The 23,975-nt window shown below is 45.1% G+C and overlaps 1 protein-coding gene across 1 annotated transcript in view; it reads left to right on the top strand.

Moving 5' to 3' along the window:
- The window catches only part of LOC126272624 (venom dipeptidyl peptidase 4-like), a 348,387-nt gene that overhangs the window by 286,225 nt on the left and 38,187 nt on the right, over positions 1 to 23,975 (top strand). The window contains exon 11 of the mRNA XM_049975582.1: positions 13,959 to 14,182. Coding sequence (XP_049831539.1) covers positions 13,959 to 14,182 — 224 coding nt within the window. The remainder of the gene's footprint in view (positions 1 to 13,958; positions 14,183 to 23,975) is intronic.

Here is a 23,975-nt window from a genome sequence, read left to right as displayed (position 1 = left end):
GTCAAAAGAAACGTAAGAAATCCTACTTCAGATTTAAAATTTAATTTATTGGCTTCAGTGAAACCTTGCCAAATCATTGAACACCACCTCGTCGCAGCTAATTGATCCACGAGCACGTTCAGTAAACTACAGCTCTTACATACTGTAAAAACCGGAAGTGGCTCAATCAGAAAACCACGCCAGCACATGGGACCACACTTCAAATATTTTATATGTTTTCCATTTTTGAAAAAGAATATTGTTTTCTTTTTTTTAAGAACCACAGGACACATAGCACAGAAATGTTAAACACTTCGAAACAGCAGCTCCCGAGACAGCACACAACTTGCCTCCCGTTTTTGGTCAACTCTTTTTATTTCTTCCTCGTCAAGCAGCTTCAGGACATTGTTTTGACATTTTAGTCTTTAACCCATTCGCCATTTACACTGAAGAGCCAAAGAAACTGGTACACCTGCCTAATATCGTGTCGGGGCCCCCGCGAGCACGCAGTGTGCCGCAACAGGACGTATCATGGACTTGACTAATGTCTGAAGTAGTGCTGGAGGGAACTGACACCATGAATCATGCAGAGCTGTCCATAAATCCTAAGAGTACGAGGGGGTGCAGATCTCTTCTGTACAGCACGTTGCAAGACATCTCAGATATGCTCAATAATGTTCATGTCTGGGGAATTTTGTAGCCAGCGAAAGTGTTTAAACAAAGACTATTGTTCCTGGAGCCACTTCGTAGCAATTCTGGGCGTGTCGGGTGTCGCATTGTTCTGATGGAAATTGCCCAAGTTCATCGAAAAGCGCAATGGATATGAATGGATGCAGGTGATCAAATAGGATGCTTACGTACGTGTCACCTGTCAGAGTCGTATCTAGACGTATCAGAAGTCCCATATCACTCCAACTGCATGTCCCACATCATTACAGAGCCTCTACCAGCTTGAACAGTCCCCTGCTGACATGCAGGGCCCATGGATTCGTGAGGTTGTCCCCATACCCGTACACCTCCATCCGCTCGATACAGTTTGAGACTCGTCCGACTAGCAACATGTTTCCAGTCATTAATAGTCCATTGTCGGTGTTAACGGGCCCAAGCGAGGCTTAAAGCTTTGTGACGTGCAGTCACCAAGGGTACATGAGTGGGCCTTCGGTTCCGAAAACCCATGTTGATAATGTTTCATTGAATGGTTCGCACACTAACTCTTGTTAATGGCCGAACATCAATCTGCAGCGGAAGGTTTGGACTTCTGTAACATTGAACGATTCTCTTCAGTCGTCGTTGGTCCCGTTCTTGTAGGATCTTTTTCCTGCCGCAGAGATGTTGGAGATCTGACGTTTTGTCGGATTCCTGATATTCACGATACACTCATATAATGGTCGTGGTCGTGCAGGAAAATCCGCACTTCATCGCTACCTCGGAGATGCTGTGTCCAATCGCTCGTGCTCCGACTATAACATCACGTTCAAACTCATTTAAATCTCGGTAACCTGCCATTATAGCAGCAGGAACCGACTTAAAAACTGCGCCAGACACTTGTTGTCTTATATAGGCGTTGCCGACCGCATCGACGTATTCTGCCTGTATACATATGTATGTATTTGAATGCTCATGGCTAACCCAGTTTCTCTGGCGCTTCAAAGTAATTTCTCGTTTCTGCTGGTAGCACTACCTCTGAAAAGTGCTGCCCCCTCTGAGGGCTTTTTACTTCTTTACTTCTATCACGTGCTTCACAACGCCTTTTTCCAGGGAATTTGTCAGCCTTGGAGCCAATGCAATAAATTGAGGAGCCAAAAGTCGTATTATCCACCAAATATCGTGGCAGACCTCCTCGTGCTCCGCGTAGTTCAGCAACTCGACGTGTTATGCGCTCAATAAGTCCTCAGAAGTTCCCTGCAGAAATATTGAGCCGCACTCCCTCTACAGCCATCCACAGTTGCGAAAAAATTGCCGGTACAGGATTTCGTGCACCAACTATCCTCTCGATCATGTTCCACAAGCGTTCGATGGGCTTCATGTTGGACTATATTGGTGACCAGATTACTCGCGCGAATGGTCTGTAATGTACTTAGAACCAACCAAGAACAATTGTGGCCTGGTATCATGGTGCATAGTCATCCATAATAATTCCATCGTTGTTTGGGGACATAAAGTCCATGAATTGTTGAAAATGGTGACCAAGTAGCTTAAAATAACAATTTCCTGTAAGTGACCAGGTCAGCTGGACTAGAGGACCCAGTCCATTCCCTGTAAAGACAGCTCTCACCACCAGTTGCACAGTGCCTTGTTGACAACTCTGGTTCATGGCTATTCTCGAACCCTACCGTCAGCTCTTACTAACTGAAATCGGGACTCATGCGACCAGGCCACGGCTTTCCATTCGTCTAGGGTCCAACTGATATAGTCACGAGCTCAGGCGCTGCAGGCACTCGCGTCGGTTGTCTGTTGCCGTAGCCCAGTAATATCGAGTTTCGCCTCCCTGTCTTAACGGATACGTTCGTCGTACGTCCTACATTGATTTCTTCCGTTATTTCGCACAGTGTTGCTTGTCTGTTAGCACTGAAATCGCCAATACTCTCGGTTTTTAAGTGAACGTCGTCGGCTGCTGCGTTGTCCATGGTGAGCAATAATGCCTGACACGTGGTATGCTCTGTACGCTCTTGACACTGTTGAATGCGGAATATTGAATTTCCTAACGATTTCCGAAATGGAGTGTCCCATGCTTATAGCTGAAATTACCGTTCCGCGTTCAAAGTCTGTTAATTCCTGCCCTAATTCCATAATCACGTCGGAAGCCCTTTCACGTGAATCTCCTGAGTATGAATGACAACTCTGCCAATGTGCATCCCTTTTGTACCTTGTGTACGCGATAATAACACCATCTGTATATGTCTATATCGCTGTGCCCATGACTTTTGTCATCTCAGTGTAATAGACTACCCGCAGCGTACAAAGGCTGCACGCGGTACAACAGTGTCTTGCGGGTAGCCTTCTCAGTAGGCGTTCATGGGCAAGACGACGTACCGGTACGGGTAGGACCGTAGCACCGGTAGGGCGTCGTAGCCGCCATACTTCGCACCGCCCGTGACACCGGCAAAAATTAGAGCGTTGCTCGATATCATTCCGCCCAAATAGTTTCTATTTAGACTGCATGGCCTGGGTAAAAGAGTCGACTTGAGAGCCAGTCGGCTGTACTACTAAAGGTGCTGACGTCCACGTTTCTACGATACTGCAGTGCCTGTGTTGTTCAGAAGTACGCGGAAGAATATGTTGTATACTGTTTACATCAGGTTTAATGGTTCAAATGGCTCTGAGCACTATGGGACTTAACTTCTGAGGTCATCATTCCCCTAGAACTTAGAACTACTTATACCTAACTAACCTAAGGACATCACACACATCCATGCCGGAGGCAGGACTCGAACCTGCAACCGTAGCTGTCGCGCGGTTTCAGTCTGTAGCGCCTAGAACCGCTCGGCCACCCCGGCCGGCCGTCAGGTTTATTCTTACGACGAACGCAGTATAGTAGACTTCTTTCGGCGTGGAATTCTCCCTTTGTCTGTGTTATCCTGCTTTTAATGTCCCCCTTGCTTCGTTCGTTATGGGTTATTTTGCTTCCAAGGTGGCAGAATTCCTACACTCACTGTAGTTGTGGACCCTGATTTTGATTTTGATTTTATCACTGATCTCATTTCTGAAACTGCTCACTTATTTCGACTTTGTTTGGTTTACCTTCAGTTCATATCCTGTGTTCAACAGACTGTTCTTTCATTCAGTATGTCCTGTAATTCTTTATCATTTTCTCTGACTATAATAATGTCATCATCGAAACTTATCATTGATTACCTTTAACCCTGAATTATATTTCCACTCCTGAACCTACCTTTTATTTCTGTCACTGCTTCTTCGTTGTACAGATCTGTTACTCATCGTTTCTTCGGATTCACCTTCCTTGTAGCTACATTCGCCTCTCCAGTTCGGTGATTGCTCTTTTCATGTACTTTATTTCCACTCGTTTTCAAGTGAATTGCCTTTTGTGGTATTCATAAACGTAGTATCTATACCTTACAGAGCTACAAACGCATCTCATCTGCATCCCATTTCTTTTCAGATTGATGCTTATGAAAGATTCTTTTAAACTTCAGGCTGCTCTTCATTATTACTAAATTGTAATCTGCTCCTGGGTACGCCTTAACTTCTAATACCTGAATTCCAAACCTCTGTACCACGATGACGTTCTCCAGCTGGAATCCTCCCGTTTCTCCAGGATGTTTCCAAGTGTACAACGTCGTCGTTCCATTGCAATACTCAATTAATCTTTCTCCTCTCACTAATTCTTACTCTCGAGCTCATATTCTCCCGTTACTACGTCTTTTCGTCCTTCCCCTACTACAGCGTTTCAATCAGCTGTGGTTATTAGATCTTTATGTTCCTTTGTATACTGAATTACTTGTTCAGTATCCTCGTATACTTCCTCTGTATTCACCTTGTGCTTGTAATATCGGCACATATACGTAAAGTATTGTTGGTTGGAGTCGGTTTACTGTTGCTTCTGATGAGAATAATTTTGTCACTGAATTGTTCACAATAACTCAATCTTTACCCTATCTGCCTTTCAGTGACGATTATTATTATTATTATTATTATTATTATTATTATTATTATTATTATTACACTATTTTCTCTTAATACTGATATTCGTCTGACGAGAAATCCTTATCTTATTTCCTTTTCTTTTTACTGATCCGCACTATATCTAGCTGGAACTTTACGTTTTCCTTTCTAGCTTTCCTACCGCATTCAGAACTCTGACATTCCAAGCTACGACACGTACAACGTTATCCTTTTGTTGCTTAATTAGTCTTTTTCTCATGGTCAAGTCCATCTTGATAATTCTCTCCCGGAGCTCCGAGTGGGGAACTAATTCGAAATCTTTTGCCAATTTAGACATCATCACGACATTGTTTCAACATTTGCGCCGTGTGTGGGTATAATGTCAGTGGGCAGGACATGGCAAGAAAATGATTTTCGCGTTTTAAAGAGGATCGCTTTGACATTAGTGACCCTTCATGTCCAGGAAGACCCTCGGGGTTTCACGATGTTTATTAAAGGCATTATTCCACAATGGTCCATGTCAGTGTACCCCTGAACTGACAAATATGATGAACTGTGATCATTCCACCATAGTTCGACTTTTGCATGTAATGGGGAAGGTTCAATAATCCAGTGTATGGGTACTGACTGCATGCTCTAAGCCAAATACACAGTGATCAGCAGTGGCCATGTGTGCATCACTGCTTGCTCGTCGTCCATCTTGTATCGTCACTGGTGACAGGAAGTGATGTCTTCATGCTAACATAGGGAAGAAAAGAAATGATTGAGCCCAAACAAAGCAGAAACTTCGTATGCAAAGAGCTGCGCACATCCACAAAAGATAATGTTTCTATTTCTATATCTGTTATTTTCATCTTCACCACTACCACTACTACCACTATTATCTTTCTCGTAACCACTACTGCCACTTTACATCTTTCTGTTCGCTCTCTTCTCCGATACTTCCAGCGTGTTTTTCACCTTTAGTCCACAGACGCTTGAGTCAGTCACGACCTTGGACACACCTGTAAATATGTCTGCCCCCGCGAAATCCAGCTTTTGTCCCTCTTCCGGCCAGCAGGTAAACGGAGCGCGATCGGTCCTACAGGCGGCCACAATGGGACGGACCGGTTCCGGCGGCGGGCTCTTTGTGGCCCACGCGAACGCGCAGTCGCTAACGGCTCACTTCGACGAGTTCTGTGACCTGTCCTGCCAATCGCTGTTCCACATTATCCTCGTCTCTGAAACTTGGCTGAAACCAAACATTTCTTCCGACGCTATCCGAATCGCTGGTTACTCTCTCCTAAGGGCAGATCGTGAAACACGACTCGTGGGTGGTGTGGGTGCCTATGTTCGCTCTGATCTGACACCTACTGTACTATGCACATCGGATGCAAAGGGCGAAGGAGAAACAGAGTTCTTGTTTTTCGAAATAAATACATCAAATCAGAAACTGCTAATTGGAGTAATCTATAAACCTCCTAACGTCGGTGCCATGTCCTCCTTTCAGTCTGCCCTGTCCTTACTCGTGACACAGTATGAACACATAATCATTATGGGCGACACAAACATCGACTTAAAGTTAAAATCTCCATCTGCCGAAAAACTAAGGCGACTGTTCCACTCCAATGATATGAGTTTAACACCGCTGGACCCAACTCATCACACGCCACACAGCCACACACTCATAGATATAATAGCAACAAAGCGACCAGATAAAATAATCCAATCAGACATCCGCTCCGGGACTCTCTGCTCATGACGTGATATTCTTAAATTACTCAATGTATACTACCAAAGAAAAATCTCACCTGGTAACCTACAGAAACTTAAAAATGTTAACCATGACGCTCTTCAAAAGGATTGCTCAGACATCCCTTGGCATGATATAAGCAATGAACCGACTTTAGACGGAAAAATTCGGTAATTATGTCGCAAAATTATTGCACTGTATGATAAACATGCTCCTCAACTCACTGCCAAGGTAAAGAGAGCTCCCGCTCCGTGGCTCACCACTGCATTACGCCAGTTAATGAATAAACGTGATGCTGCACATAGGGCCTTCAAGCGTAACCCAACTCCCGAGGCGTACGAAGCTTATAGGAAACTTCGAAACAGAACCAAGCAAAGCGTGAGGAATGCCAAAATCAGACATGCCCGCTCTGTCGTATACGGCATATCAAAACCTGCTACACTGTGGAAAAAGCTGCGCAGTTTCGGTATAGGGAAGCGAAGATCTGACGCTGTTTATCAAGCGTCTGCAGAAGAATTAAACGATTTCTTCTCAACAGCTTCAAACTGCCACGTAGTGACAAATTACCAGCCCCAAGATATCAATCTCTCGAGAGACAAGTTTTTCCTAAAACATGTCACTACCAGCACAGTACACAAGGCAATTATGAGAATCTCTTCCGAGGCAGTAGGAAATGATGGAGTGAGCATTGGCATGATTAAGAACGTCGTAGACACTATTATTCCAGTTATCACAGACATCTTCAACCTGTCTCTTGTCAGTAGTACATATCCTACTGAGTGGAAGCAAAGTTTAATTCAGCCTATACCCAAGACTGACAACCCTAAGTCGCCAGGTGACTACAGGCCGATCAGCATACTACCTGCAATATCCAAAGCCCTAGAATACATCGTCCATGAACAGCTGACATATTACCTCAAAACTCATTACATCCATGATGAATATCAGTCAGGCTTTCGAAAGCACCATAATACAGCAACTGCATTAATCAAAGTAACTGATGACATTAAACATGCTATGGACAGACGTGAAGCTACTATCCTAACACTGCTTGACTTTAGCAAGGCTTTTGACACAGTTGACTTCGATATATTACTAATTAAAATGAAACAGCCGAATTTCTCAAACAGCGCAATACACTGGTTCGACAGCTACCTCAAAAACAGAAGTCAACAAGTCATTTGTGGGTCGCAAAAGTCATCATGGAAAAGCGTGCGCTCTGGAATTCCCCAAGGCTCCGTCCTTGGTCCACTACTCTTCTCACTGTACATTAATGATATTTCTTCAGTGATTCACTCCTGCAGCTACCATCAATATGCCGACGACATCCAACTGTACATAAGTGCAAGCTCCAAAAACATTGCTGGTGCAGTAGCGAGTATGAACGCAGATCTTTGCTCTGTTTCTCGATGGGCACAGAACCTAGGTCTGAAACTAAACCCCAAGAAATCCCAGGTCATACTTATATCTCATCCAAAGTTAATCAGCCGGTACTTTCGCGAAACAGTCCCTAAAATACTCCTCAATGGTACCCAACTACCATACCAAAAAACAGTAAAAGACCTTGGAATAATCTTGGATGAACACCTAAACTGAGAAGAAGAAACAGTCACAGCTTGCCGGAAATCGTTCTCCTCCCTACATGCAATTTAAAAATTTAGAAAAATATTTCCAACCCATGTTAAACAAAAATTAGTCCAAAAACTAGTCTTGCCTAATCTTTACTACTGCGATGTAGTTCAACACGGCACAAATAGTGAAAATTCTAGATGCCTCGAGCTAGTGATGAATGCTTGCGTTAGATACGTGTGCAATATTTGGTTGTATGATCATATCAGTCCTTCATACTCCCAGCTAGGTTGGATACGCCCACATAAGTTACGCGATCTCCACACGATGTGCTTACTTCATCGATTTCTTAGCCACTGGTGCCCCCAATACTTATCTTCTCACATTAAACACCTATCATCATTCCACAATCGCAATACTAGATCGGATCCGTCTAGCATCTTGGCTGTACCTTTACATAACACAAAATCTTTCTCCGTGTCATTCTCCATCTCAGCCATACGACTATGGAACGCGCTCCCCTGTGATCTGCGTCTTATCCAGATCTACTCAACATTCAAGAGGGAACTTAAAACTTACATATTAGGGACGGTATAGCCACCATTGTTGTGCCCCTCCCATCTCTTTCTTTCTCCTCTCCATCACAGCTTCGAATTTTACCATTCTATTTCTCTTCCTCTAACCTATCTACCTATTATATATCTCTTTCACCCCATTCTATCGTCTTATGTCTCTGCTCGACGAGAATAACTGACAAGCTGCAAGAATATAACGAGAAAATTCCCAACTAACAATTGGACTGACATTCACAAAAGAAAAGTATGTTTACTTTCATATACATAGTCATTATTATTATTATTATTATTATTATTATTATTATTATTATCATTATTATTATTATTGACTGTTATAATTATTTTTTTATTGTTATAATTATCATTGTACTACTGTTATAATCTCTATTTTTTTCTTTAACATCAATACTGCATAATACGTTATATGTCCTTAATGTTATGTAGAAAGTGTAACTCGTTCAATCTGAGTATGCCTGGTTAGGTGTAAGAGAGGGCCTGAAGGCCCTAGTCTTGCCAGGTAAAATAAATGCATAAATAAATAAATAAATTAAATTAAATAAATAATTTTATGCATCTAGTGTAACAGCGACGGTGTGGTGTACTATTAATTGCTACCCGGAGGTGTAGCCATCACTGCTGACATTTATTGCCAACAACTGAGTCGTTTTGTAGACGCACTCCAAGAACAAGGACCAGGAAGACTAAGTGTAGTGATGAAACTCCACGATTACGACCTCTCGCATTCTGCTGGACTGACAAAAGACACTATACAGGAATTGGTTTGGGAAATCATTCTGCACCCACCTTATTCACCTGATAATCATCTTGTGGTACAGTTCATAGCCAATCCAATCACCACATAACTCACAAAGAAGCCAGCTTCAGATATTTACTTCACAGACTGAACAAAATACCCATGAACGAGCATGACTACACACAAGAACTGAACATGATAAAACAAATTTCACAGGAGAATGGATATGGTGCAGAGAGAGTAGACAAAATAAACCACAAAATTTAAAAAGAAACAGCACATAACCATGAAACACATACATATACAGACACAACTCATCACACAACAAATCAGCAGACAGTAAGCAACAAAGGGCACATAATGACTTACAACAGCAAAGTCACACACAGGGTGGGTAATATATTAAAGAAACAAGGACTCAACATAGCATACAGGACCAACAACACAATACACAGCAGACTTGGAAGAAATACCACCAAAACTGACAAATACAGCCACTCTGGTATCTACCAACTTACTTGCAACTGCTATCAATCTGTATATGTGGGCCAAACATGTAGGACCTTCAGAACCAGATATAATGAACACCTCAGAGCACTTAAAAGCAATAGCACACACTCAGCATTTGCAGACCACCTGGTAGCACACAACCACCACCCAACAAATATTGAAACTGACCTTCACATCCTAAAAACTAGCAGCAGCCTATACCAAAAATTAACTATAGAAGAAAACTATCACATCCAAAAATCAGTAGCCCAAGGAAAGAAAGTACTCAATGAATACATATCACCGTGCAACAAAACCCTCTTCGCCACAATAGAAGAACTATACAAATAACAAGCACATCACACACCAAAAAAACTAAAAAAACTCTCTTTCTTTCTTTCTTTCTTTCTCTCTTTCCCTCAGTACTCAACACACACATCACACACATACAAACCCACAGAAACCACACACCACTAATGCCAAATAAAATTCAAACTCACGCTCCTCTCCCAGCAGAACACGCCACGAAACAAATGAACATCACATAGCCACAACAACACGTAATGGTAGCGAAAACTCCGTCTATGTTTTGAGTAATCGGAAAAAGTGCATTCCTATGCGAACACAGACAAAGAAGTAAGCCTACTTACTTCGCCAACAACACAGGAGAACGCACCACAACTTCAAAACTGTAAGTTCCAGAAGGAAAACGTGATACAGTCTTATTTACGTTCGTAAATGCATGACAAACAGAAAAATAAATTAAGTTTTGCAGTTTGCAGATGACAAGTTGTATATTGTCTAGCAGAACAGCTACCAAAATAAATGGACAATAACATCATGTAAGGTTGGTTGGGGTTGTTTTTGGGGAAGGAGACCAGACAGTGAGGTCATCAATCTCATCGGATTAGGGAAGAATGGGGAAGGAAGTCGGCCGTGCCCTTTGAAAGGAGCCATCCCGGCATTTGCCTGGAGCGATTTAGGGAAATCACGGAAAACCTAAATCAGGATGGCCGGACGCGGGACTGAACCGTCGTTCTCCCGAATGCGAGTCCAGTGTCTAACCACTGCGCCACCTCGCTCGGTCCCATCATGTAAGGTATGTTAACTAATGCTTACACCCACTTTTCGCCAATTAAGTTATAAATGCAACTTCTACATAATTGTTAATATGTTAACAACAAAGTTACAGTTAAAAATAAAAACATAGAATGCACTGACGATTTCACAAAAGTGCTGAAACAAGTGTGGGTGAAACAAAAGAAAAAAGATGTTGTATACATAGTTCCGTGTAGTCAGCGGGTACACAACTTTCCCAATAGAGCGCGTCCCACTAAGCACAACAGCGCAGGCGCAGCGCTCGTCCATCTCCGCACTACAAGATGGCGCTGTCTTAGAGACGGACCAAATTCTGCTTCCTCCGATCCGCGTATTAATATGTAATGCAGCCAATGAGATTACTGCTAATGTGGAACCTTTTTTCCTCGTGGATCACACTCGCGCAGTGATACCTGAACATGCGAGTTATTATATCGAGTGTACAGACCTCCGATTAGTCAGTCTGCATCAGTCTGCATTTGTCTGTACCAGTCTGCATTAGTCTGTACCAGTCTATAGTCAAGTTTCAGTCTGCGCCTAATAAAATTATCATATTCCTGTACATAGGCATGAAGAGAAATGTATAGACACTTTGTCAAGCATCAGAGATATGTGAGAATAAGATGAACGTACCAAGACCAAAAGGAACTTCAGATTGTCAATTGTAAGTAGCATCCAGAATCAAGTTAAGTAAGGTTTATGATAGTTATTATTTCAATAAATGTGTGTGAAAATTAATCAAGTTCTGTTTAAAGTTGGTCACCGTCAATGTGCTACTCTAAGCGTGCAAGTGGCATTTCTATCGTCTGACCTAACGGCAGAAGATAAACGCGCCACGAAAAGACCACGAGACATATTGCTGACACTCGCCTACTTCGTTAGAGCGACAAGTCAAATAATCTGATGGTGTGTGTACCGAAGGTCTTACAGTACACACACCACAAAAGGTGTCTTGCATAAGGCGGAACTTCTCATCCCCTGATTCACCTGATCTCACGCCCTCACATTTTCACTTTTTCCGCTCAGTATCGAACAGCCTTCTAGGAACTTCGTTTCCGAATGAAAATGCGCTCCGAACATGACTCGACAAGTTCATGCCTCGAAACCACGTGATTTCTACAGTCACATAATGAAGAAGATACCCCATCGTTGGCAGACTGTAGTAAATAGTGAAGGAAAATATGTTGTTGATAACTAAAGTCTCCGTTATACGTCTGTATTGTGTTTATCAAAGTTACGGACAAACGCTGCGAACTTACGCACCAACCTAACAGATTAGGAAATGGGACACTAAAAGTAGTAGATGGGGTTTGCTATTCGGAGAACAAAAAAACTGAAGGTTCAACTTGAGAGGAGGTAAAACTGACTGTAGCAAGAAAAGCATTTATGAAAAAGAGAAAGTTGCTAAAATCGAATAGTTAGTCGTTTTGAAGTTATTAGCCCAGAGTGTAGCCTTACATGCAAGCGAGCAATTCAGATAAGAGGATCGTAGAAGCTTTTGAAGAAGACTTAAGGTACAGATGGATAGATTGTATAAGTAATGAGGAGGTACTGCATCGAAATACGGAAAACTGAAATTTATCGCTCTACTCGACTAAAATAAGGGATTGGTTGATTGGACACATCCTGAGGCATGAAGGAATTGTCACTTTGGAAATGAAGGAAAGTGAGGGAGGGGGAGGGCAGTAGGGATACAGTAAAAATGGATAGGTAGCAGGAGTTACTCAGAAGCTGCACAGAACAGATGAGCATATAGAGCTGCATCGAACCGAAGACCAGAACAACAAAACCTCTCAGAATTTATGATTTAATGCAAAAAGGATGGGTCCAACAATTGTGTTACACTAATTGCACACTACATCCCTATTTTTACAGATTTCACAGGAACTACTACTAATAGAGCGTTAGGCTCCAATCAGCATGCACAATGTGCCCTATTGCTCGGACTTTGGCATGTGGCATAGCGGTTTAGGAGTCCCTTTAGAAAGAAATCTGAGAAGATTGTTTCTTCATTCAACATTTCAGCCTCGAATCTCAGAAGCATCTCACTCATCACAGAATTGTGCACAGACTTAGACTGCAATTCTTCAAAGTAATGGTACCACATTAACCGACCAATGTAGAATAAGCAAGATGCTCTTGTTCAGCGGCTGTTCTTCAACTGGCTATTGCAATTGCTATAATGACTAAAGATTGGTACTGAAATTCTCTTTTTTTCATGAAGTAATACCCAATTTTTGGGTATATGAACTCTCAGTCGCGCACTCAACACTGAAGTTCTGAAAGTCTACGTCTACGTTTCGTCACAGGGTTATCTGGTAAGCGTGGTAGCGTTACGGAGATGTTTAGCTAACTCAAGTGGCAGCCTCTGCAAGAGAGGCGCTCTGAATCGCGATGTTGCTTGCTGTCCAGGTTTCTAGAGGGTGCGTATCTGGATGAGGTATCGAATATATTGCTGCCCCCTACTTATACCTTCCGAGGAGATCACGAATGAAAAATTAGAGAGATTCGAGTGCGCACGAAGGCTTTCCGGCAGCCGTTCTTCCCGCGAACCATACGCGACTGTAACAGGAAAGGCAGGTAATGACAGTGGCACGTAAAGTGCCCTCCACCGCACACCGTTGGGTGGCTTGCCGAGTATAAATGTAGATGCACAATGTAGAATGTAGATCTAGGTGTAATACCCGGTATGCTCCTGACTCCCCAGTAGTGGTTCCCATATAATGTCAGGCACAGTGCTAGGGATAGGTGTAACATCCTGTATGTTACTGACTTTCCAGTAGGGTTCCTGTGTAATAACAGGCACAGCACTTGTGTCATAGTTGTAACACCCTGTATGTTCCTGACTCCCCAGTAGTGGTTCCTGTATAATGTCAGGCACAGCGCTAGGGGTAGGTGTAACACCTTGTATGTTCCTGGCTCCCCAGTAGCGGTTCCTGTGTAACGCCAGGCCCAGTGCTTGGGTCGTACGTATAACACCCTGTATGGTCCTGACTCCCAGTAGTAGTTCCTGTGTAATGCTAGGACAGCACTTGGTTTGTACATGTAACACCCCATATGTTTCCGATTTGGGTAGTGTCATATTGTGGAGGCGTGCATCACACACTCGATCTGACAAGGTAACGTGGCTGCCCGGCAGGTACTACCAGGCGACAGAGGAGGGCGAGCCATCCAGGCGGCAGGTGTTTGCAGTGGAGGAGGGCGGAAGTCCCCGCTGCCTCAGCTGCGACGTCATCAGTCCCGAGGGGAACGCCTGCCTGCGCGCCTCCGCCAGCTTCAGCCACGACCTCAGCTGGTTCTGGCTCACCTGCCTCGGGCCCGACCCGCCTGTCATGACGACGCATCCGACTGCCGATCCCGACAGTGAGACCACGCACAACGCTCATTTTTATAGTGTCACCCTCATTTTTAAGGGTTTGGCTTATTTATGACCATATTAACTAATCTGTGTCTCTCGACTACTTTTTTATTCTTTTCTTGTGGCGTCCTCATTTTGCTTCTGCCTGCATTGACTCCTTATTTTTCTTTGTTTAGTCCAGGAAGGTTCATGGAACCTTTTACTTTTACTCTGAACGTTTCTATTTTTCCTATTTCTTCCTCCGTTATTTCCGTTTCTCTCAGGTCTGCTTTAATTCCTTTGATTCACGTCATTTGTTTATTTTTCGGTTTCTGTCAAGACTGTTGAAAGCTCCGTTTGTCATTCTTATCTATCCTTTTTATGTCTTCATAAAATGCAACTCTTCGCTTCCTCATATTTCTAGCATTATTTCTATTCTATCGTAAAATTCTTTATTATTGATCATTTTCCGTTTGCTATTGTCAAGTTTTGTTCCTAAGATTTACCGGGTGTTTTGCTTTCCTTCTTCTCTGTGTCATTTAGTTTTTTTGGATGTATTTAACGAAAGGTATTCTCGGCTAATGGGGGTGTAGTAGTGTTCAAGTACTGCATTTACGGATGAAGATTCATCATTATACAATCCATCCTTGGATGTTCTGAGAAGAGGGAATAACACCAGTTCGCATTCTCGTAGTATGGCGTGAGAGTGAAATGTCAGGAAACAACTGTATGTTGTGTTGGCCACGGTCCACTGTCTTCTGACTGCCGACCTGGGCTGCGGTGACGTTAGGACACCTGAAACCAGTGCCTTAGCGTCGCTTCGATCCCTGACGTCACAAGGTCATTCAGAAAGCTGTATCGGGACTATGTGGACGACGTTGCTCTGAACCAGTGTCGGATGTACCGCTATGATCCCGAGGTAATAGATCAAAGTAAGCAGTCAAAACATGAGGGGTCACCACTGCCGATAAAGGCGAAGACCCACCCATCACCACTGTCCTATATTTGGTCTCCTTTACAGATGAACCACGCTTTCATCCACCATTCGCCTTTCCTGCTAAAATCCTTACATGTTCATTCCATTTCATATTGCCTTGCAATATTACGCCTAGATATTTAATAGAGGTGACTTATCAAGCAGTACTCTGCTAATGCTGTACCTGAACGTTATGTGTTTGTTTTTCCTACTCACCTGCATTTACTTACAAAATGGTTCAAATGCCTCTGAGCACTACGGGACTTAACATCTGAGGTCATCAGTCCCCTAGAACTTAGAACTACTTAAACCTAACTAACCTAAGGACATCACACACATCCATGCCCGAGGCAGGACTCGAACCTGCGACCGTAGCGGTCGCGCGGTTCCAGACTGAAGCGCCTGGAACTGCTCGGCCACACCGGCCGGCCATTTACTTACAGCTTTCTGCGTTTAGACCTAGCTGCTATTCATCACACCAAATAGAGATTTTGTCTAAGTCATTTTATATCCTCCTACAGTCACTCAACTTTCACACCACCTCGTGCACCAAGCATAATCAGCAAACAACCGCATATTGTTGCCCACCCTGTCCGCCACGTCATATATATACACTCCTGGAAATGGAAAAAAAGAACATATTGACACCGGTGTGTCAGACCCACCATACTTGCTCCGGACACTGCGAGAGGGCTATACAAGCAATGATCACACGCACGGCACAACGGACACACCAGGAACCGCGGTGTTGACCGTCGAATGGCGCTAGCTGCGCACCATTTGTGCACCGCCGCCGTCAGTGTCAGCCAGTTTGCCGTGGCATACGGGGCTCCATCGCAGTCTTTAACACTGGTAGCATGCCGCGACAGCGTGGACGTGATCCGTATGTGCAGTTGACGGACTTTGAGCGAGGGCGTATAGTGGGCATGCGGGAGGCCGGATGGACGTACCGCCGAATTGCTCAACACGTGGGGCGTGAGGTCTCCACAGTACATCGATGTTGTCGCCAGTGGTCGGCGGAAGGTGCACGTGCCCGTCGACCTGGAACCGGACCGCAGCGACGCACGGATGCACGCCAAGACCGTAGGATCCTACGCAGTGCCGTAGGGGACCGCACCGCCACTTCCCAGCAAATTAGGGACACTGTTGCTCCTGGGGTATCGGCGAGGACCATTCGCAACTGTCTCCATGAAGGTGGGCTACGGTCCCGCACACCGTTAGGCCGTCTTCTGCTCACGCCCCAACATCGTGCAGCTCGCCTCCAGTGATATCGCGACAGGCGTGAATGGAGGGACGAATGGAGACGTGTCGTGTTCAGCGATGAGAGTCGCTTCTGCCTTGGTGCCAATGATGGTCGTATGCGTGTTTGGCGCCGTGCAGGTGAGCGCCACAATCAGGACTGCATACGACCGAGGCACACAGGGCCAACACCCGGCATCATGGTGTGGGGAGCGATCTCCTACACTGGTCGTACACCTCTGGTGATCGTCGAGGGGACACTGAATAGTGCACGGTACATCCAAACCGTCATCGAACCCATCGTTCTACCATTCCTAGACCGGCAAGGGAACTTGCTGTTCCAACAGCACAATGCACGTCCGCATGTATCCCGTGCCACCCAACGTGCTCTAGAAGGTGTAAGTCAACTACCCTGGCCAGCAAGATCTCCGGATCTGTCCCCCATTGAGCATGTTTGGGACTGGATGAAGCGTCGTCTCACGTGGTCTGCACGTCCAGCACGAACGCTGGTCCAACTGAAGCCCCAGGTGGAAATGGCATGGCAAGCCGTTCCACAGGACTACATCCAGCATCTCTACTATCGTCTCCATGGGAGAACAGCAGCCTGCATTGCTGCGAAAGGTGGATATACACTGTACTAGTGCCGACATTGTGCATGCTCTGTTGCCTGTGTCTATGTGCCTGTGGTTCTGTCAGTGTGATCATGTGATGTATCTGACCCCAGGAATGTGTCAATAAAGTTTCCCCTTCCTGGGACAATGAATTCACGGTGTTCTTATTTCAATTTCCAGGAGTGTATATATATACACGCCAAGGATGCTAATTACACTATTGGCTATTAAAATTGCTACACCAAGAAGATATGCAGATGATAAACGGGTGTTCATCGGACAAGTATATTATACTAGAACTGACATGCGATTACATTTTCATGCAATTTGGGTGCATAGATCCTGAGACATCAGTACCCAGAACAACAACATATGGCCTTGATACGCCTGGGCATTGAGTCAAACAGAGCTTGGATGTACAGGTACTGCTACCCATGCAGCTTCCACACGATACCACAGTTCATCAAGAGTAGTGACTGGCGTATTGTGACGAGCCAGTTGCTCGCCCACCATTGTCCAGACGTTTTCATTTGGTGAAGGATCTGGAGAATGTGCTGTCCGGGGCAGCAGTCGACCATTTTCTGTATCTAGAAAGGCCCGTACAGGATCTGCAACATGCAGTCGTGCATTTCCTGCTGAAATGTAGGTTTTTGCAGGGATCGAATGAAGGGTAGAGCCACGGGTCGTTACGTCCACTGTTCAAAGTGCCGTCAATGCGATCAAGAGGTGACCGAGACGTGTAACCAACGGTACCACATACCATCACCCCGGGTGATACGCTAGTATGGCGATGACGAATACAGGTTTCCAATGTGCGTTCATTGCGATGTAGCCAAACACGGAAGCGACCATCGTGATGCTGTAAACAAAACTTGGATTCATCCGAAAAAATGACGTTTTGCCATTCTTGCACCCAGATTAGTCGTCGAGTACACCATCGCAAGCGCTCCTGTCTGTGATGCAGCATCAAGGGTAACCGCTGTCATGGTCTCCGAGCTGATAGTCCATGCTGCTGCAAACGTCGTCGAACTGTTCGTGCAGATGGTTGTCGTCTTGCAGACGTCTCCATCTGTTGACTCAGGGATCGAGACGTGGCTGCACGATCCGTTACAGCCATGCGGATAAGATGCCTATCATCTCGACTGCTAGTGATACGAGGCCGTTGGGATCCAGCACGGCATTCCGTATTACCCTCGTTAACCCACCGATTCCATATTCTGCTAACAATCGTTGGATCTCGACCAACGCGATCAGCACTGTCGCGATACGATAAACTGCAATCGCGATAGGCTACAATCCGACCTTTATGAAAGTCGTAAACGTGATGGTACGCCTTTGTCCTCCTTACACGAGGCATCACAACAACGTTTCACCAGCAACGCCGGTGAACTGCTGTTTGTGTATGAGAAATCGGTTGGAAACTTCCCTCATCTCAGCACGTTTTAGGTGTCGCCACCGGCGCCAACCTTATGTGAATGCTCTGAAAAGCTAATCATTTACATATCACAGCATCTTCTTCCTGTCGGTTAAATTTCGCGTTTGTAGCACGTCATTTTCGTGATGTAGCAATTTTAATGCCCAGTAGTGTACTATGTCGTCATTACGGGAGTCTGTTCGTTGATCAAACGACTGTATGCGTGGACGGTTCCGTAAATACGCAATTCAAAACTACGCCTTTACTTTTTCTATCTTCTGTTGCCACACCAGACTGGTCAGCGAGGGACTAGATAGAAGCTTTAGGCACCTTTAGCGATTTTACGCAGGACCCGAATTTTCTCTGCTTCTTGACAATATCTGTTGCTAAGGTGTGACGGTGGTAGTTGTGAGCTTCGTTTCGTCTTTCCTCAGATGACGAAACTACTGCGTGGCAAGCAGGTTCTGGTTGACTAGAAGATGATATTCGAGGTTGAACATTTTGTGGACAGTTAAAATTCAGATTTTTACAAGAAAGGCGATCGACATTCAGCTACCGCTGGGACATACATGTCGCATTGTGAGGTGAACGTGCATAAGAGGGGTATCAGAACGTTTTATTTCTTCGAACTGTTGATTACAATTTTATGATCAACCCCTTATGTAAGAATCTTATCTGCTGTAATGTATTTATTGCGAACTTTTTTGGCGTATGAACATAGATTATTATGTCTCAATACAGATAATGAAGACTGTTGTGGTTTTGCAATCAATTATGTTACTCAGAATTAATTTCACACAGGTTCTGGACAAAAATATGGAAACACTGCGAGAAACGTATGCTTCAACATAAACGCAGGTGCCAGCTAAGTCTACAAGTGGTGCTGTTGTATTCGACCAAGACCGGCACCAGTGTAATGTCCTCACTACGTTGCACGTGTCATTCGTTGTTAGAATAGCGTTCTGTGAACTTGTGCATTACGCCGGAGCTCAGTACATTCGAATGTGGGCGAATTGTTGGTACTTGTATGGTGGGTGGTTGTATAACCAAGGGAGTTGAAGCGATTGGTGTTTCATGAGAGACAGTATCGAATACCGCATACAGGAAAAGCGGAAAAACATCACCCGGTAAGTCACAATGCAGACAAAAGTGTATGTTGAGCGACCGTTGAGCCGTGGTAAAAATTGCTGTTTTGAAGAGCGCGCCGCAGCGCGTAGTGTGAAGCAGTCGCCCTCCGTTTCTGGCGGTGGCGCCGCTGTGGCAGTCGCAGCTTTGGTGTCTCCTTCTGGTGTGAAAGGGGAAAGGTTGCCTGTTCATGTGCATTTAAGGGGTACGATGAGCTCGCTAGCGGGGCGAGTCTGGCCAGTTGGTCAGCCGGGTCAATGTGGGGCAGTCAGTGTCTGTCTGTCGTCCGGAGTGCTAGTATGTGTTAGGCCGCCAGTCTGCTCGAGTTTGTTCAGGCAATGGTCACTGGCGGTCGGATCGATCGGTTGGTCGGTCGCGCACTGAGACACAAGACGACTTGTCCGTCTTGAGCGTCAGCGCATGTGAGGTCGCCACGTGAGTCCAGTAGGCCGCGCCGTATAGCGAGGGTCTGGCCGGTGCGAGCTGCGACGCCGTGAGACGGGAGATCGGCGCGCCTTCCTGCGTCCTTTGAAGCGGCTGGCAGCGCACGGTTCGGGAGAGCGTTTTGAGGGTGCATCGCCAGGTCTTCGCCAGACATTGCAGTTTTTTTAGAAGTGATTGGTAATATGTTGTTTCGTTTACTTGTTAAATTCTACTTCTTTTCTTGGTTAGTCTCTCGTCCCCAGCTTGCTGGTCTGTCTCCCATCCGCATTTGTTAGGCAGTTAGTGTCTGTCTGTCTGTCGGTCTGCCGTACGTAATAGCTGCCTCTGTCATGTTCGTCGGATTCGGCGTTAACGAATTTAGTCCCTGAAGTGTAAAGGCCGAATTCCTGAAATATGTTTTTATCTTGCCTATCATCTTGTGAGGCGGTGTATGTGTTATGTAGAGCTTTGTATATTTTAGGTAAGATTGCATTTCATGGGTTTTTATTTAAATGGTCATTTCAGTATATAAAGTTGCCACCCTTCCACCGTAAGAGTTCTTTAAAAACAAGTTGCACTTTCGGTGGCAAGTAATTTTTTCCTTTAATGTGAGTGTTTTGTACCATTTCGATCGCTCCTACGGGGTGCGTAGTTATGTGTTTGAGCGAGTTGTTAAAATTTTTTAGTTTAAAGTAATCTCGTGCGTTGCAGATTTGCACCAGTGTAGTCTTTCAGAGGTTGTTGTGACCGGTCGTGACCACGGCCGTGTTAAAAGGGAGCGGCATGCTTCTCAGCCCGAAAGCTCACACTGCGAAAAAAAGATAATAATAATAATAATAATAATTCTATGCCTCTGCATAAATTGTAACTTGATATTTAGAGGGAGCTTTCTGATTATAATTTTAAATCTGTTTCAAAAAAAGGAAAGGGTTTTTAGGAATAAAATTTCCATTTGTTGAAAGAAAATTGTTTTCATCAGTTACCCACTGGCAACTGCTTTCACGCTCCCGTAGTGTGATTAAATGTGTTAATGTTTTTGATGAATCGCTAGTAAACGAAGCAAATTCTTTAAGAAAAGGTTTTGAAAGTAAATTCACGGTTCAACGGTGACAGACGGTCATTGAAAACGATTGTCATGAAAAATAAGATAATATCACCAGCAAAAGTCACTAACGAACTAAATGTCACATTCGTGAAGGAAGGAACTGCAGCGCGAGCTGGAATCCCGAAAAATGTTCAAATGTGTGTGAAATCTGATGGGACTTACCTGCCAAGGTCATCAGTCCCTGCCCGTCGTTGTGGCTGAGCGGTTCTAGGCGCTATAGTCTGGAACCGCGCGACCGCTACGGTCGCAGGTTCGAATCCTGCCTCGGGCATAGGTATGTGTGATGTCCTTAGGTTAGTTAGGTTTAAGTAGTTTTAAGTTCTAGGGGTCTGATGACATCAGATGTTAAGTCACACACTACTTAACCTAAATTATCCTAAGGACAAACACACACGCACCCATGCCCGAGGGGGGACTCGAACCTCCGCCACGATCAGCTGCACGGTCCATGACTGCAGCACCTAGACCGCTCTCCTAATCCCGTCCGCCTGGAATTCCGAAACCACTCATCACTGACACAAATGCGCGTAAACAGGAAAACGTGGTGCCGAAGCTATAGAAACTGGACTATGGAGCTCTGAGCACTATGGGACTTGGACTATGGAGCAATAGAGGAAAGTGATTTGGCCAGATGAGTGTTTTTGCACGCTGTATTCAACTTCGGAATGCGTTTACGTCCCAAGAGTCAAACGCTGTGATGCGGGGTTGCCTGATGATCTGGGCAGCCATACCGTGGTATTGCATGGGCCCCGTAGTTACCCTGCATGGTCGTATTAGTGCCAAGGATTATGTGACCATTTTGGCTGATCAGGTTCATCCCATGGTACAAAGTTTGTTCCCGGATGGTGATGTTGTGTTCCAAGACGACAGTGTTCCTATTCACGTAGCTCACATCGTCCAAGACTGGTTTTGTGAGCACGAAGATGAACTGGCGCATCTCCCCTGTCCACCAAATTCACCAGATTTCAGCGTTATTGAACCTTTGTGATCTGCGTTGGAGAGAAAGGCGCGTGGTCGCTGTCCACCTCTATCACCGTTACCTCTACTGGCTACTGTTTTGCAGCGTCAATGGGATAAGATCCCCCTGAAAACCATAGAGGAGCTGTATTCGTCCGTTTTGACACTACTTGAAATTCTTCTGAATGCGAACGGGTTTCCTATACAGTATTAGGCATGCTAATGTGTTGCGCTTTGTATGGTTTCCTATTTTTATCCAACCCTTCCATTTACAAAGGAGGCTTTGGATCGGCACAAACATATTGCTCAACATTCATTTTTTTACTTCATGGAAACTGGCTTTCGGAACGAGCCAGTATGGCCATCTCGATACTGGAAGATACGACAGTGCGTTTTTGACAACTCAGAAGATTCATTAGGGCCAAGCCGTACCCTGATACGAAGTTTCATGTGCTTAGACCTGGCATGCAACCTCATGCAGGCAATTTTCGTGTATTGCAGCGGTGCGAAGATAAGGATAACACAACACAACACCGAGCGGACAAAATCTCCGACCGTCCGGAAGTCAAACAGGGGCTCGTTTTGTTAGCAATTTGCCTCGCTGACCCCGTAGCTACCGAGGCGGACGGCGGCAAAACATTTACTTTTTATTAGTAGTATCAACGCTACAGTGTCCCCATTCTGCGCCAACATACGCTACTGGCCATTAAAATTGCTACACCACGAAGATGACGTGCTACAGACGTGAAATTTAACCGACAGGAAGAAGATGCTGTGATACGCAAATGATTAGCTATTCAGAGCATGGCGACACCTACAACGTGCTGACACGAGGAAAGTTTCCAACCGATTTCTCATACACAAACAGCAGTTGACCGGCGTCGCCTGGTGAAACGTTGTTGTGATACCTCGTGTAAGGAGCAGAAATGCGTACCATCACGTATACGACTTTAAATAAAGTTCGGATTTTAGCCTATAGCGATTGTGGTTTATCGTATCGCGACGTTGCTGCTCACGTTGATCGAGATCCAATGACTGTTAGCAGAATATAGAATCGGTGGGTTCAAGAGGGTAATACGGAATGCCGTGCTGGATCCCAACGGCCTCGTATCACTAGCAGTCGAGATGACAGGCATTTTATCCGCATGGCTGTAACGGATCGTGCAACCACGTCTCGATCCCTGAATCAACAGATAGGGACGTTTGCAAGTCAACAACCATCTGCACGAACAGTTCGACGACGTTTTCAGTTGCATGGACTATCAGCTCTGACACCATGGCTGCGGTTACTCTCGAGGCTGCATTACAGATAGGAGCGCCTGCGATGGTGTAATCAACGACGAACCTGGGTGCACGAATGGCAAAGTGTCATTTTTTGGACGAATCCAGGTTCTGTTTACAGCATCATGATGGTCACATTGGGGTTTGGCGACATCGCGGTGAACGCACATTGGAAGCGTGAATTCGTTATCGCCATACTGGCGTATCACGCGGCGTGATGGTATGGGGTGCCTTCGGTTCCACGTCTCGGTCACCTCTTGTTCGCATTGACGGCACTTTGAACAGTGGACGTTACATTTCAGATGTGTTACGACCCGTGGCTCTACCCTTCATTCGATCCCTGCAAAAACCTACATTTCAGCAGGAAATGCACGACCGCATGTTGCACGTCCTGTACGGGCCTTTCTAGATACAGAAAATGGTCGACTGCTGCCCAGGCCAGCACATTCTCCAGATCTTTCACCAAATGAAAACGTCTGGACAATGTTGACCGAGCAACTGGCTCGTCACAATACGCCAGTCACTACTCTTGATGAACTGTGGAATCGTGTGGAAGCTGCATGGGCCGCAGTGGCTGTACACGCCATCCAAGTTCTGTTTGACTCAATGCCCAGGAGTATCAAGCCCGTTATTACGGCCAGTGGTTGTTTTTCTGGGTACAGATTTCTAAGGATCTATGCACCCAAAT

This window comes from Schistocerca gregaria, chromosome 5, assembly GCF_023897955.1.
Source record: "Schistocerca gregaria isolate iqSchGreg1 chromosome 5, iqSchGreg1.2, whole genome shotgun sequence".
Taxonomy (NCBI): Eukaryota; Metazoa; Arthropoda; class Insecta; order Orthoptera; family Acrididae; genus Schistocerca; species Schistocerca gregaria.
This window is presented reverse-complemented; position numbering and strand designations above follow the sequence as displayed.